The sequence below is a fragment of the Pseudonaja textilis genome, chromosome 1, assembly GCF_049901715.1.
Source record: "Pseudonaja textilis isolate UNSWEBS1 chromosome 1, rPseTex1.2, whole genome shotgun sequence".
Lineage (NCBI taxonomy): Eukaryota > Metazoa > Chordata > Lepidosauria > Squamata > Elapidae > Pseudonaja > Pseudonaja textilis.
In genome coordinates, this window is record NC_141990.1 from 320,417,436 (window position 1) to 320,432,949 (window position 15,514).

The 15,514-nt window shown below is 45.6% G+C and overlaps 1 protein-coding gene, 1 long non-coding RNA gene and 2 other non-coding genes across 7 annotated transcripts in view; 2 read left to right on the forward strand and 2 right to left on the reverse strand.

Moving 5' to 3' along the window:
• Window positions 1-7,664, reverse strand: part of DPP9 (dipeptidyl peptidase 9) — a 74,380-nt gene extending 66,716 nt beyond the window's left edge. For 2 of the 4 annotated variants that reach the window (XM_087922630.1, XM_087922626.1), the window contains exons 1-2: window positions 7,445-7,664; window positions 4,096-4,185 (exon numbers count right to left, since the gene is read on the reverse strand). In XM_087922630.1, the coding sequence (XP_087778756.1) occupies window positions 4,096-4,151 (56 nt within the window). In that variant the 5' untranslated portion in view covers window positions 4,152-4,185; window positions 7,445-7,664. Of the gene's footprint in view, window positions 1-4,095; window positions 4,186-7,036; window positions 7,189-7,444 lie in introns of those variants that run through there. The other 2 variants (XM_087922627.1, XM_087922628.1) reach the window with 2 other exon arrangements.
• The window catches only part of LOC148128374 (uncharacterized), a 452,998-nt gene that overhangs the window by 376,444 nt on the left and 61,040 nt on the right, over window positions 1-15,514 (forward strand). The gene's annotated exons all lie outside the window — the stretch shown is intronic.
• TRNAG-UCC (transfer RNA glycine (anticodon UCC)) lies at window positions 8,517-8,588 on the forward strand. The gene has a single exon. It is a non-coding gene; the product is annotated as a tRNA-Gly (tRNA).
• TRNAV-CAC (transfer RNA valine (anticodon CAC)) lies at window positions 9,002-9,074 on the reverse strand. The gene has a single exon. It is a non-coding gene; the product is annotated as a tRNA-Val (tRNA).

Consider the following 15,514-nt stretch of genomic DNA (forward strand, 5'->3'; position numbering starts at 1 on the left):
TTTAAGGCCTTTCTTGCGGCAGCTGCCAAGGGAAATGACTACAGTGATGAAGTTAGTAATACGGTTGCTATGCAAGTCCGGTTTCCACGTTGACTTTGCTCATTCAGAAGATCCCAAAAGGGGATCAACGGAGTCCAGGACACTGCGACCGTTAGAAGTACGAGTCCGTTGCCACGGGTACGAATTCTGGTTATGTTATCCATGGGGATGCTGCAATGGTCGTTAAGCGTAAAAAACGTTCAAGTCACTTTTTCTCATTTTCAGGGTAACTATGAACAGTCACCACCCAGGTTTCCCCCAAAATAAGACCCTGTCTTTTTTTTGGGGGGGGGGCACCAAAAAAGGTAGCAGGTCTTATTTTGGGCCTCACTTGCACGCGTCGCCCCCAGCCTCCTTTTCGTTGTCAGAGGCCTTCAGGAACTTCTTCTGCGGCCGGCGAGGCTTTCCTGAAGGCCTCTGCAGCCAATAATGGAGCTCTGGATCGATCCAGAGCTTTGTTATCAGCTCCAGAGGCCTTCAGGAAAGCCTTGCCAGCTGCAGAAGAAATGGGCCGGCAAGGCAGGGTGTCGAGGTGTGCCAGGCCCGGCTACAACTATCCAAAGGTAAGTAGTAGGGCAGCTCCATCACCCCAATCCTCACCCTAGCTTAAATTTTACCCATGCACTCTGGAATGGGCGGGATCTTAATTAGGGCTTATTTGGGGGTAGGGCTTATATTGAGTGCACAAGTTAGGGCTTACTTTCAGGGTAGGTTGTATTTTTGGGGAAACAAAGAACTGTTGTAGGTCAAGGACTACCTGTATGTACACTACTTGAAGGCAACAGCTTGAAGGAACAACACTCGGTGGACCATTTTGAGGGGTCTAATCCCTCAACTCTTGTCTTTTCCAAAACATCAAAAACAATTCTGGGGAATGTACGAAAGACAGGGGGAAAAAAAAAAAGAACTTTCTATTCTGGGTAAGAAAAGCTGTACAAATTGTCCAGCAAGGGACACCAAGACTTCTTTGAATATCGCTTGGACAACTTAGAAAAAAATAAAAAAAACATTGCAAAGCCTTCTCGGACTCGCAATGAGTTGTGGCCGTGAAAGCGACCACGCTCAAAATAGCACCAAGGACCCTTTTTCCTAAAACCTTTTTGAAAATCAATGATCACTCACCCCAGACAGCTGTGCAAAAAAAAACCAACCACGCACCGATTTGGCCTCTCTCCCCTCAAAGAAAAATCCAAACAAATATTCTGATGCAACTTCCTGCAGCCTCTCACCCGATTCCTGACGTGGTCTTCAAGGCCAGGGGGTGACTGTGTTTAAACGCCAGGGCTGCGTCTCCGTCTCAAGGCCAAATAAAGGGGGATTTTGTTTTCGTTATTCGTGCATTCCCATACTAAGGGATACGACAATCACCCAACGAGGAAGTATCCTCTTTAGGACCGTCATTCAGGGTGGAATTGAACCAACGATACAAAACAGATGTGGAGACCCGGAAGAGCAACGAAGGTTTGGAGACTAAATCGCAGGATGAACCGTTGAGGGAGCCAGGTGTGTGTCGCCTACCAAAGAGAAGTCTATGGAGATTCTCAGGTCACGGTTGTCCCAAAGGCAATCGGACTTTCTGGTTTTTCTTTGAAGACATTTCACTTCTCATCCAAAAATTCTTCTTCAGCTCGGATTGGACGGTGGGGAACGGAAGGATTTATACTCCTTTGCAGAAAAATGGTCATTTGCATCCTTTCAGAGGGTCGTTGAGGCCGCTTGGAGGTTTGTGCCTGTGTCCCTCAAGTGTTCTCTGCTCCTGGTCCCTGCAGAAATCCTGTGCTTTCCGCAGAACATCCTGCAGAAAGCGCGGCTCCACAACGCAGACCTTTCAGCGGTTCCAAGAAGGCTCCACACACATTTGTGGATATTCAGGTGACCCTGAGGACACAAGAAAACCTCCAAGCCGCCTCAAGGACTCTCTTAAAAAGAACGCAAATGACCAAGCTGTCTGCCAGGAATATAAATCCTTCTGCTCCCCATCATCCAGTCAGAGCAATGATGAGAAGTGAAATGTCTTGGATGAGAAGTGAAACGTCTTCAAACACAAACCAGAAAGTCCTGTCGCCCCTTGGAAAAAAAAAATAAAAGCACATTTGGGACTATCCAAGAGAAGGATTAAGGGAGGAACATGATAATTGTCTTCCAGTACTTGAGGGGCCGCCACAAAGAAGAGAGGGTCAACCTCTTTTCCAAAGCACTTCAAGGCAGGGCAAGAAGCAACGAACGGCCGAAGTTCATGAAAGAGAGATCCAACCAAGAAATAAGGAGAAGTTTCCAGAGAACAATTAATCCTCGGAATAGCTTGCCCCCAGGAATTGTGGGGGTTCCAACACTGGAGGCTTTTAAAAATAAGGCTGGATAACCACCTATGCGTGAAGCTCGACGTGCACGAGGCAGAAGGCGATTGCCCTTGCACGCAAATTTAATTGAGTGTAAGCACTCTCCACTCCTGCACGTGGAGCTATGCGTGCAAGCACAAGCGCAAATGCCTGCTGATTTTGCGAGTGGAGCTTCGTGCATGAGCGCCAAGTATCCTCCACTCGCACAAAGCTCATTTGTGCGAGTGGAGGATGCGTGCCTATCACTTGCACAAATGGACCTGTGTGCGAGCTAGCTCCTGCCACTCACACGCACACGCACGCACATACCAGGCCGGGCAGCTGGAAAGGTTGGGGACCACTGGTATAAGATCTCCTGCCCTGAGCAGGGGGTTGGACTAGAAGACCTCTTAGGTCCCTTTCAGCCCTCTGATTCTATGTTCTGAAAAAGGAACATCCAACTCACAGTAAAGTGAAATCAGTATCAAAGGAGGGAAGGTGCCCCCTGAAGTTGACTCAGGAAAAATAAATAAATTCAAATCTTCAACTCAAAAATTAATCTTCACGGATAGCTATAAAATCCTGCCTTAAGAATTCCCACCCACCCCGCCCGTTCCAGGGAATGTCAGCTTGATTTCAACATCTCCAAGCGCCTTTAATCAATCAATAGCCTTTTTAAAATGCCTCAACAGCTCCGTAAGAAATTTTGGAAGACAAAGAGATTATCTCTGGGGTTTTGTGTTTTTTTTTAAACAAAAACAAAATGTCCACGTTAAAACATCCGGGGCCTTAACTGCACAACCGGTGACGATGAGGAGCTAAGGAACAAAAGAAACTCAGATTAAAAAGCAAAGGAAAAGAACGCCTAGGGATGAAGCCGCCTCTTATTTTAAGGCTGAGCGGAGTTTATATTTTGAAGGTCAGTTTGAGGGAAAGAGAGACAGACAGAGTCATAAATGATCTAACCCCCTGCTGATTAAATATGGCAAACTGCCTTCCTCATTTTCATAGTCAAACCTCACCACACATACACAAACTCACTAAGTCATCTTGTCCCTCGCGTAGGTGATTACGGGGGGGACAAAACGGAAAACGCTTTCCAAAGGACGTAGAGATTTAAAGACACCTGAAGCATCTAAATGATTTTGTCTTGGGTTGAGAGGCATATAAACAAAGGGTAAGATTAAAAAAAAAAAAACCAAGCTCAAAGAGCATCAGGGACCCAACAGCCGGCCTCCAACTCCACACTCTTCAAGCACTGATGATGTTACCTAGTAGGGTAATGAGAAGTCTGCAAGAAAGCAACCAAGTTCAGTGAGTACCAGAGACCCCCATATAGGGAGAAATATTAAACAGTATGGAGTTGTGGGAACTCCATTGCTGGAAGCTTTCAAGAAAATATTGGAATGTTTGTCTCAGGTGGTATAAAGACTTTGCCTTGGGCAGAAGGGGTTGGACTATAAGACCTCCAAGATCCCTTCCAACTCTTATGACTTTATAAAAGCCCCCATTTTCAAAACACCAGGGACACAAAATGACCCGCAGAAATGTTTAGCGAGCTGTCTAATTAAGAGAGCAAAACACCGTGTTGTTTTTTTTTTTCTTCATCCAAAAGTAAATATTATGACGAGCAACATGGAACAACCTGCTATAAGCTGTAGCTGCCTGTTCTTAACGTTGCACCAATGGACAATCCCAGCCTCCTCAAAGAGAAAACAGGCCCCCTGAGGAAAGTTACCTTCTCCAACTTCCTGTGCTTTCGTTTTCCAGCCGAGCCCTCTTTATTTTCTGCATCAACTGCTAAGCGAGCCTTAGACGGGATAAGAAACTGTGTGGAGGAAAAAGGAAGAAAAGCAGAAGCGTAAGAGAGGCCGCTAATTAAACAGTCTAGCTAAAATGAATTTTATTTCACCCATAAAACCTGGATCAAAATAACCCCATTGCGTTAGGAGTGTCCAACTCATCTCTCCCCGCCAATTATAATTTTAAAGGCAAAATACTAAATAAATGGCAAGTAATTTCAAAAACTGTATGCAATTTGATTTAAATTTGGGTCCGACTACATCCCAGCATACCGTGAAAGGCCCATAAAGGATTTTGTATTGCAGAATAGCATGCAACACCTTTTAAACGTTTCAGCAACTCAGAACCAAGGAAAATCTTTCCTGACATTTAGAACAATTAATAAGTAGGAGGAGGAATTGCCTCCAGAAGTTGTGGATGCTCCAACACTGGAGGTTTTTAAGAAGAGATTAGATAACCGTTTGTCTGAAATGGTGTAGGGTTTCTGCCTAAGCAGGGGGTTGGACTAGAAGACCTCCAAGGTCCCTTCCAACTCTGTTATTCTGTTGTTTTTCCCCCAAACATTACAGGGCAGTTACCAAGGACTGAATTGGAGAGTTTCTGCATGCTAATTCTGGAATCTGCTAGCAATCTCAAGAATGAAAGTGAATGAAATGTAGATTCTTTTTTAAGGAGGGGGGGAAAAAACCTCCGATCAGAAAACTGCATATTAGTAGTTCTAGCATTTTCTCATTTTCCTAGAAAAGTGCCTCTGTGTATAATTATCCAGCTCCTAAATAAAAACACACACACACAAGTGGATCACATCCCAAATTGTATACTGAGACTGCAATCCGGTAGATAAAGCTTATAACTTTTATAATTGACGTGACTCAGGAATCCCAGGCCTATTACATTAACATTCACCTATCAAAATAAAGGTTGGCCTGATCATTGATGGTTTGAACTCGTGTACCTTTCTAGCCACCCACCCACCCCCAGACAAAAACAGAGAGGGCACCAACAGATCAGATCAGGCAAGCTTTGCTTGAATAAATAGAATTGTTTATGAATTTGAAAATGAACGTTGATGTAACAGGACTGCAGTTTTTGGTTGAAATGTCTGCAAAACAACAACAGCAAAGCTCAGAGAGCACCCAGGACCTCACAGTTCAACCCCGAGTAATATTCTTTCCTCTATTGGCCTGACCTTTTCCATCGCTGGTTTGAGAACATGTTTTAATTCAAATTTAGCCAGAAAGGACTACCGTAATCAAGGGTCTTTGCAATGCTGCAGACCCAATTCCCACCTTAATTTACCAAACTCGTCCTCTCGTCCAACCCAGCATAATCCAATATAATTGCTACGAACCTAAAAGTAAATTATTGTACTTTGTTATTGCTTTCACGTGACAGCAGCCCATCCATACAACTGTGACCTTCCTGGTAATGACAGCACCTAGATGGGCTGTGAAACGTCTGCAAGAAAACCGCCAAGCTCAGAGAACACCAAGGACCACAAAGTCCTTATCCTGCAAACCCCACTCTTCCTTCTAGCACTGACGATGTTACCTAGATGGGTCATGAAACGTCTGCAAGAAAACCACCAAACTAAGGACCCCACAGTCTTCTTCCTCCTCCTCAAACCCCTTTCCCTTCTAGCCCTGATAATGTTACCTATGTTTGCATGAAAACCACCAAGCTCAGAGAGCACCAGGGACCCCAATGTCCATATCCTCCTCCTCTCTGCAAACCCCATTCCCTTCTAACACTGATTATGTTCCCTAGCCGAGTCACAAAACGTCTCCACAAAAACAACCAAGCTCAAAGAGCACTAAGGAACCTCACAGTTCTCCTTTTCCCTCCTCCTCTCCATAAACCCCTCTTCCCTTCTAGCACTGAAGGGGTTACCTGGCTGGGTCACAAAACATCTGCAAGAAAACCACCCAGCTCAGAGAATATTAAGGAACTACTCCTCTCCACAAATTCTACTCTCTTCCAGTGCTGATGATGTTGCCTAGCTGGGTCACAAAACGTCTGCAAGAAACCACCCAGCTCAGAGAGCACCCCAGGACCCCCACAATTCAACCCTGAGCTACAAATGTTCCTTTCTATAGATTCATACAACAGACTCGTCACGCAATAATATAGAAAATAAATAAAAGACAATGTCCTACAATCACAGCCAGGTTTCTATTACACACACACACACAAAAAAAAAAACCCCAATTCCCCCTCACCCATTTTAACAGATTAACAGAGTTGGAAGGGACCTTGGAGGTCATCAAGTCCAACCCCAACCCACCCAAGCAGGAGACCCTGCACCATTTCTGACAAATGACAGTCCAGCCTCTTCTTGAAAGCCTTATGTGCATCTAGTGCAGGGGTGGGCAACTATGGCCCTTTTATGAATTATGGACTTCAACTTCCAGAATTCCTGAGCAAGCTAGCTCAGGAATTTTGGGAGTTGAAGTCCACAAGTCATAAAGGGGCCATAGTTGCCCACCTCCAGGAGTTCCACTAGATGCCCATAAAACAGGAGGGCAAGCGAAGCGTCAGGAAATACAACCCCAGAGAAAGAGGCAGCCCAGGATGAATGATTCCATTCCAGGGCGCATTGTCTCCCTCCCTCCCTCCCTCCCTCCCTCCAAAGGTCACCTCCCTGAAGGATCCATCTTCCACCCAGAGCCAAAAGAGCTGTGTTTCTCTATCCTGGCAGCTTTCAGATGGGGGGAAGACTACAACTCCCAGAATTCCCCAGGTAGCTTTGCTGCCTGGGAATTCTGGGAGTTGCAGTCTTTCTCTCTCTCTCTCTCTCCCCCCCACCCCCATCTGAAAGCTGCCCAGGTGGAGAAACGCTGCAGCTGAGCCAAAGGAGAAGCCATGAATGAATCTACCCCTTTCTCACGCTCCAGCCCAGGGCAGGTGAGGGCAATCCCAGGCCAGGCCAGCTCCCATCACGCCCTTAGACCCCCAAACGCCTCCAGGCGCTGCCCGGGCTCGCCTCCTCTCCGGCCCCGGCGCGCGCATCACGTGAGTGCCAGGGTCCGAGGGGCGTGGCCACGCTCCCTGGAGGGCGGCCGCAAGATGGCGTGGCCTCTCGCTCCCTCCCTCCCTCCCCGCGAAGGGCGTGGCCACAAGCCCCGCCCACCCACCCACCCCCCGCCACACGCGAGCTTCGGTCGCGGCCGTTGGGCGCCGAACGGGGCGTGGCCAAGCCGCGCGCTCCCTTCTCAGGGCGTGGCCAGCGCTCCTCAAGGGCGGGGTTTCTTTCCCCATTTCACCCCTCCCCTCCCCCACCTTACCCGCCAGTCCGGCACTCAAGACGTGGCTTGCCGGCCTCCCCCCCAAGGCCGTGGCTTGTCCGCTGTGGGGGAAAAGGGGGAAGGGAGGGGTCGGGAGGTCCCGTGGCGGCGTCACTCCCGCTCCATTTCCTTTCCTGTGGACTCAGGAGGTCCCGAAAACGGGGAAGGGGGGAAGGGAAACCGCCGGTCTCTTCGAGCCTCCCACCGCGACCTTTCGCCCGGAAGCGGAAGAGGGTGTCGGCCTCCTTCGGGACGCTGCGTCATCTCGCGAGAAGGACGGGGAAGTGGGCGGGGGGGAGAATTGAGAGGGAGGGATTTCTTCCAAGTTCTCGCGAGGGGTGGACCATAAAATACCGGTGAGGCATGGTCTCGCGAGATTGGGGGTTGGCGCGGAGCCCCAGTTCGGAGATTGGGGGCGGGACTATTTCATTCAAAATATGAAGGGTTTTTTTGGAAAGAACCATTCGATAATATTGGGGGGAGATAGCGTGGCTGAGAGAAAAGGGTTGGAAGGTTCGAGGAAATGAAAAAAACGACTTGAGAATTACAAAATTCTGTCGCTTTTTAACTTTTCACGCTTCGTATCTGCCATACCGTAGCCAACTCCTGACGGTTGCAAACAGAAAACCTACAAATGACATTAGTTATGTGTAAAATGAAATTAAACTCACAAATTTTGTGTTAAAATGAAACTAAACTCAAGGACCGTTCTTTGGACGGAACGGTTCCCGAAAGAAGAGAATGGCGGCGCTGGGCCACGTTGCCATGGCAGCGGCCGACGTTGCCAAGGTAACCAGTGCGGTGGAGCCCGGCACCTGAGGCGGAAGAAACCATTTCCTTAAAAAAAGGAGGGAAGTGGATTGTGCCTTCCAGGAAAGGCAAATAGACCTACCCAGCCAAATAGCCGTTTCTTTCTCGTTACCTGCGGAGCATTTTTTTAAAAAAAAAAATCTTTGGGACGAACGACATTTAATGCAGAAAAACAATATTCGTGTCGTGGTTCAGAAATGGTTTCGCCCGCATTGAGTGACGGTTAGAAATGGGAGTAGAAGGAAGACAAGCTCCCGAAGCGGCGTTGGTGGTATAGTGGTTAGCATAGCTGCCTTCCAAGCAGTTGACCCGGGTTCGATTCCCGGCCAACGCAAAGTTGTTTTTGTTAATTTCGCAATAATAACCAACTTTGATTTTATTTACTAAAAATTATATCCACGGATTGCTGTCAAGCACCCTCTGTTAATTCCCTTATTTCCCCTCGGCGTGCTCATTTCCATCTCTTTTCCTCATCCTATTCTTCCCCCAATTCCTGCAAATCCATTGCACCTTTGGCAGGAAATCTGGTTTTATTTGAAGGGGGCGTTGGGGGCACTCCTGTAACTTTAATTTTTCGTTCTCAGATTGCTTTGCACCATGCAAGAACGAAGCTAACTCGATTAAAGCGACCCATTAATTGAAAAAGGTGAAGAAAAAGGAACTTGGAAACTCTTTGAACCCAGTGCAATTCTGAAATGCAACTTGAATGCAGAAAATAAAAAATAAACTACGTTAAATAAATAAAAATGTTTCCGCCCGGGATTGAACCGGGGACCTTTCGCGTGTGAGGCGAACGTGATAACCGCTACACTACGGAAACCCACCTATAAGAAAGCTTCTTATTTTTCCTTCATATTAAATATTTTAGATATTCCTGTTCTGCAAAACAAGAAGAATGGGATTCCTATTCTATTTCTGAAATATTCCTGGGTTCTGTTTTTTTTCCTTTTCTCACTGTGTCTCTCTCAAAGGAAAAGACCTGTTTATAAACTCTTGATTTAGGTTGATTTCATTCCTCCTGTCAATCAGTTTACTGCAGGAATATTTTCCAGAATGTGCTTTTCTGGGCTGTGGATCACACTGAAATAAAATGAAGGCTGGCCTCAATGTGTAGTCCTTTTTGAGGTACCACAGAATTCCCCAGCCAGACTGGCCTTCAACTCCCAGAATTCTCTATCCAAGGTGGACTTCAACTCCCAGAATTCTCTATCCAAGGTGGCCTTCAACTCCCAGAATTCCCTATTCAGGGTGGACTTCGACTCCCAGAATTCCCTATCCAGGGTGGACTTCGACTCCCAGAATTCCCTATCCAGGGTGGACTTCGACTCCCAGAATTCCCTATTCAGGGTGGACTTCGACTCCCAGAATTCCCTATCCAGGGTGGACTTCGACTCCCAGAATTCCCTGGCCAGGGTGGACTTCGACTCCCAGAATTCCCTATCCAGGGTGGACTTTGACTCCCAGAATTCCCTATCCAGGGTGGACTTCAACTCCCAGAATTCCCTGGCCAGGGTGGACTTTGACAAAAATAGGGCATGATTTACTTAACAAGAGCTTAGCAATGGAAATTCTGGTCAAAAATGGAGGATTGACTACTCATAACATTTGCCTTGGATATTCTCTTCAAAATAACTCCTCAATTCAATGTTTGGTTCACACTGGAGAATTTGCCAACAGAGGTCAGAACCCGCATAGATATCAAAATCCATCTTTCTACATCCAGAGAAATTAAACGCTGGCAAAAAGATAAAACTTCAGAAATACCGTTCATTGACCCATTACTTATTTATACACTTTCTAACCAAAATTTCTCTTTTAGAAAATGAAATCTAACAAATCATTTTCAAGGATTGCTTTGAAGTCCTTCATCTCGTTGATAGGAAGTCACTCAAAATTAAGAGTAATAAGAACACTGATATTGGTACAGCCTTTCTAAAAACCATATACTAAAAAAGATTTTAAAAACTGAAGTATAGCACCTAAAGTGTAGGCAAAGCAACACAGATTTAAGCAAATGTTAAATTGCTCGGGTCAGTAGTGTAGAATAGATCAATCTTGCCAATTTAAAGATGTATGGGCTCCGATTCCCAGAATTCCCCAGCCAGGTTGGGAAACAACCCCATTTGTGATGTTCTGTCGATCTCTGCCAAGAACTGGAGACTTCAGTCAATGAACCATGTTACTCACACTTGCAGAGTTGAAACTGAAGAGTTTATTGCTGTGTTCACAATCATGGCAAGAGATGTAACAACGGACGTCCATGTAAAGTCAGCACTGAAAACTCTCAACATTGTTTTATCCATCCCTGCCCAATGACCTCCGCCCCACCCTAATCCACCCATTATCTAATTATCCACCCCACCACCGCATGCCTAATTACACCATGCTTAAGGTAATATTACGTTCCTCCCTTCACCCTACCCACCCCCCATTAGTATCTTAAATAACAATGATCACTTTGCTTTGAACCCGGCACTGTGTTAAAGCCATACATTGCACAAACAAACAAACCAACATCCAGCCGTATTATCTTGAGTTCAAAGGCTACACAGCCTTCCCACATTCCGAAGTTGACTTCTGAGGCTGTGAAATGTCGCCCTCCCTCCCTTCTCTGCTGGTCTGGTTTGGCTGCCTGCCAAGTTGCAATGCCGGACTCCAAGCGCAGATCAGGGATTCACAGCTCAAAGGCACAGCCGTAATGTCCGGCTTCAGGACGCTGGTAAGATGTAGAGCCCGACACGTTCTTTGCTGACTCCTAACAAGCAAAGCCAGTGAGGAAGCCAGACCGTTCGCTATAGTGGGTTAAGGAACCCGGTTAAAAAGCGGGAAACTGTGAGTTCTAGTCCCACCTTAGGCACAAAGGTCAGCTGGGTGACTTTGGGCCAATCACCAGGAGACTGGGAATTCTAGTTCCACCTTAGGTATGAACACCAGCTGGGGTGACTTTGGGCCAATCACCAGGAGACTGGGAATTCTAGTTCCACCTTAGGTATGAAAGCCATCTGGGTGACTTTGGGCCAATCGCCAGGAGACTGGGAATTCTAGTCCCACCTTTGGCAAGTAAATTGACCGGGTGACTTTGGGCCAACTACCGGGAGACGGTGAGTTCTGGTCTCGTCTTAGATATGAAAGCCATCGCGGTGATTGCGGGGCCAATCTCCCTCTGCCTCTCAGCGAAAACAGGAGCAGGAAAGACGTATTGGATATGTTCAGTGTCTTGAGCTATTTGTAAAAATAACAAAGGCAAAACAAAACCAAAATACATAAAATAAAATAAAAGACGCGAGAAAAAGCAAAATCTATCCCTTTGCTCCTTCTTTTATTACAAGAACATCGGCCTTAATGTCAAGTGAGCCATTTTTCTCACCCCACCCCCCAAAAAACAACAACCCCCAAACCCCAAACTCTTCCCAGCTATGCTGGCAACTTGATGAATCGTTCCAACTCTCCTTTCATGTCCCTGGTTTCCCTCCCTAATGAAATCAGACGGATTGCAAAAAGTTCCTCATTTTGCTTTCCCCACAACATTAAGGTTGATTGGCACAAGCTGGGTCTGAGGCAGCCTCGGGGGTTCGGCTGATTGTGGACGTCCGTCCCCTCTTCTCCCGGCGAGGCAGCGGCCTCCTCGCCATCCGTGTCCTTGCTGCACCCCCTCCCATTAGGCGCCCAGGTCTCTCCTTCCCCAGAGATGCTCCAGGGTTGTCGAAAAGCACAACCTGTGCAGATGCGTGAGACTGGGCGGGGGGCGGGGAGGGGGATCAAACCGTCCGTGTGCGCTGCGGTTCCTTCCACCAACATGGCTTCGGTTGCAAGGACTTTAATTGGCTTTACTGGATGGTCGGTGGCCTTGCAAAAAATGGATTCTCAGTGCTAAGGAGTTTGAAGGTTCCCCAGGAAGGTTCGCGCAGGGATCAAACCCAGATTTGGCATGGCTTTCATCAATAGGCACCGATAGGTTAGATAGATAGATAGATAGATAGATAGATAGATAGATAGATAGATAGATAGATAGATAATGGATAGATGATAAAGAGGTAGGTAGGTAGGTAGGTGGATGGATAGATAGATAGATAGATAAATAGATGATCGATAGATGATAAAGAGGTAGGTAGGTAGGTAGATGGATGGATAGGTAGGTAGGTAGGTAGGTAGGTAGGTGGATGGATGGATGGATGGATGGATGGATGGATGGATGGATAGATAGATAGATAGATAGATAGATGATGGATGGATAGATAGATGATAGATAGATAGATAGACAGAAAGATTAGATAGATAGATAGATAGATAGATAGATAGATAGATAGATGATGGATAGGTAGGTAGGTAGGTGGATGGATGGATAAATAGATAGATAGATGATAGATGGATAGATAGATAGATAGATAGATAGATAGATGATAAATGGATAGATAGATAGATGGATGGATGGATGGATGGATAGATAGATAGATGGATAGATAGATGATAGATAGATAGATGATAGATAGATAGATAGATAGATAGATAGATAGATAGATAGATAATAGATGGATAGATAGATGATAGATAGATAGATAGATAGATAGATAGATGATGGATGGATGGATGGATAGATAGATAGATAGATAGATAGATAGATAGATAGATAGATAGATAGCTAAATGATAGATAGCTAGATGATAGATAGATAGATAGATAGATAATAGATGGATAGATAGATGATAGATAGATAGATAGATAGATAGATAGATAGATAGATAGATAGATAATAGATGGATAGATAGATGATAGATAGATAGATAAATAGATAGATAGATGATAGATGGATAGATGGATAGATAGATAGATGATAGATAGATAGCTAAATGATAGATAGCTAGATGATAGATAGATAGATAGATAGATAGATAGATAGATAGATAGATGATAGATAGATAGCTAAATGATACCTAGCTAGATGATAGCTAGATAGATAGATAGATAAATAGATAGACAGACAGACAGACAGACAGACAGATAGATACAGATAGAATTAATTCTTTATTGGCCAAGTGTGATTGGACACACAAGGAATTTTTCTTGGTGCTTATGCTCTCGGTGTACATAAAAGAAAAGACACATTTAGACAGATAGATAAATAATCAGAGTTGGAAGCAGGGGTTGCATTCAGCAGGTTCTGACCAGTTCTGGAGAACCAGTAGTGGAAATTTTGAGTAGTTCGGAGAACTTGCAAATCCCACCTCTGACTGGAGATTTTGCAGTATCTTTCCCCTGCCACGGCCACCAAGCCATGCTCACAGAACCGGTAGTAAAAAATTTTTGAATCCCACCACTTGTTGGGAGGGACCTTGTAGGTCATCTAGTCCAACCCCTCGCCCAAGTAGGAGACCCTACACCATTCCTGACAGATGGGAACCCAGTTTCTTCTTGAAAGTCTCAAGTGATGGTGCTCTCACAACTTCCGAGGGCAACTTCTCTTCAGAATAGAGCTGGAAGGGACCTTGGAGGTCTTCTAGTCCAGCCCCCCTGCTCAAGCAGGAGATCCTATAGTACCATTTCAGACAAGCGGCTGTCCAGTCTCTTCTTAAAAAAAAACTCCAGTGATGGAGCCTTCACAATTTCTGCTGGCAAGCAGTTCCACCGTTTAATTATTCTAACTATTAAGAAGTTTCTCCTCAATTCCAGGTTGCTTTCTATCCTGGATTAACTTCCATCTGTTGCTTCTTGTCCTGCCTTCAAGTGCTTTGTGGAATAATTTGACAACCCAACCCCACCCCCCGCCCCGTTCTTGTGGCAGCTCCACAAATAATGGAGTACTGCCATCACGTGGCCCCTAATTCTTCTTTTCTTTAGACTATCCACGCTCAATTCCTGCAGACCTTCTTCGTATGTTTTAGTCTCCAGGCCTCTAACTATCTTACCTAGTTGCTCTTCTTTGCGCTTTTTCCAAAGTCTCAACATCTTTTTTTGTGTGTGTGTTATGAGGTGACCAAAACTAGATGCAGCCATTCCAGGTATGACCTTACCGAGGCTTTAGAAAGATAGGGAACATTTTTTATTCTGTGTTCCCATTATATACAAATGCCGCAGTGTTCTTAAGAACGGACGCCGGGCCGAAATGGGGCCACGATCTTCACACTCGCCTCAGAAATCTGAGCTTTTATCTCCGGGTGCAATTGGGGACTCAGGGTTGATTCCCTGGATAAATGCTGCTCTCAAAAACGAGGAACCCCGTCTTTTTCAGAGGCCAGACAGAAAATAATGAGGGGCCTCGGAGGAGATGACTCAAATTCCATTTATTTCTAAGGTTTCCAGCCGCTTCTGGGAGAGCAGCGGTTTGATGCTCTCAGGCACACGCTATCTTCATAATCCAAAGGGCAAAAATAATAAGAGGCGTCCATTTAAGATGTATTAGCAAAGGGTGAGGTTTTTATAGGAGGCAGGGAAGCAGGGGCGGGGGGATGGTTGAAATGGGGAGGGGGAAGAAAGGCAGCAGAAAAGGGTTCTAGAAGGGGAAGGAGAGAGAGAATGAAAGAGAACGGAAGGAAGGAAGGAAGGAAGGAAGGAAGGAAGGAAGGAAGGAAGGAAGGAAGGAAGGAAGGAAGGAAGAGAAAGGAAGGAAGGTAGATAGGAAAAGAAGGAAGGAAGGAAGGCGAGGATGGGGAAGGAAGATAATTGAGAAAAAGAGGAAGATAAAAAGGAAAGAAGGAAAAAGGGAGAAAGAAAAAAAAGAGGGGAAAGAGGGAGGGGGAGAAGGAAGGAAACAAGAAAGAAGGAAGGAGAAAGGGAGAAGAAAGAAAATGGAGAAAGAGGAAGGAAGGCGGAAAGAAGAAGAGAGAAAAATGGAAATGGAGGAAAGGGGAAAGGAAGGGAAGGAAGGAAGGAAGGAAGGAAGGAAGGAAGGAAAGTGAAAGAAAGAAAGGTCGATAGGAAGGAAGGAAGGAAGGAAGGAAGGAAGGTAGATAGGAAAGAAGGAAGGAAGGAAGGCGAGGAAGGAGAAGGAAGAAAATTGAGAAAAAGAGGAAGATAAAAAGGAAGGAAGGAAAAAGGGAGAAAGAAAGAAAAGAGGGGAAAGAGGGAGGGGAGAAGGAAGGAAACAAGAAAGAAGGAAGGAGAAAGGGAGAAGAAAGAAAATGGAGAAAGAGGAAGGAAGGGCGGAAAGAAGAAGAGAGAGAAAATGGAAATGGAGGAAAGGGGGAAAGGAAGGAAGGAAGGAAGGAAGGAAGGAAGGAAGGAAAGTGAAAGAAAGAAAGGTAGATAGGAAGGAAGGAAGGAAGG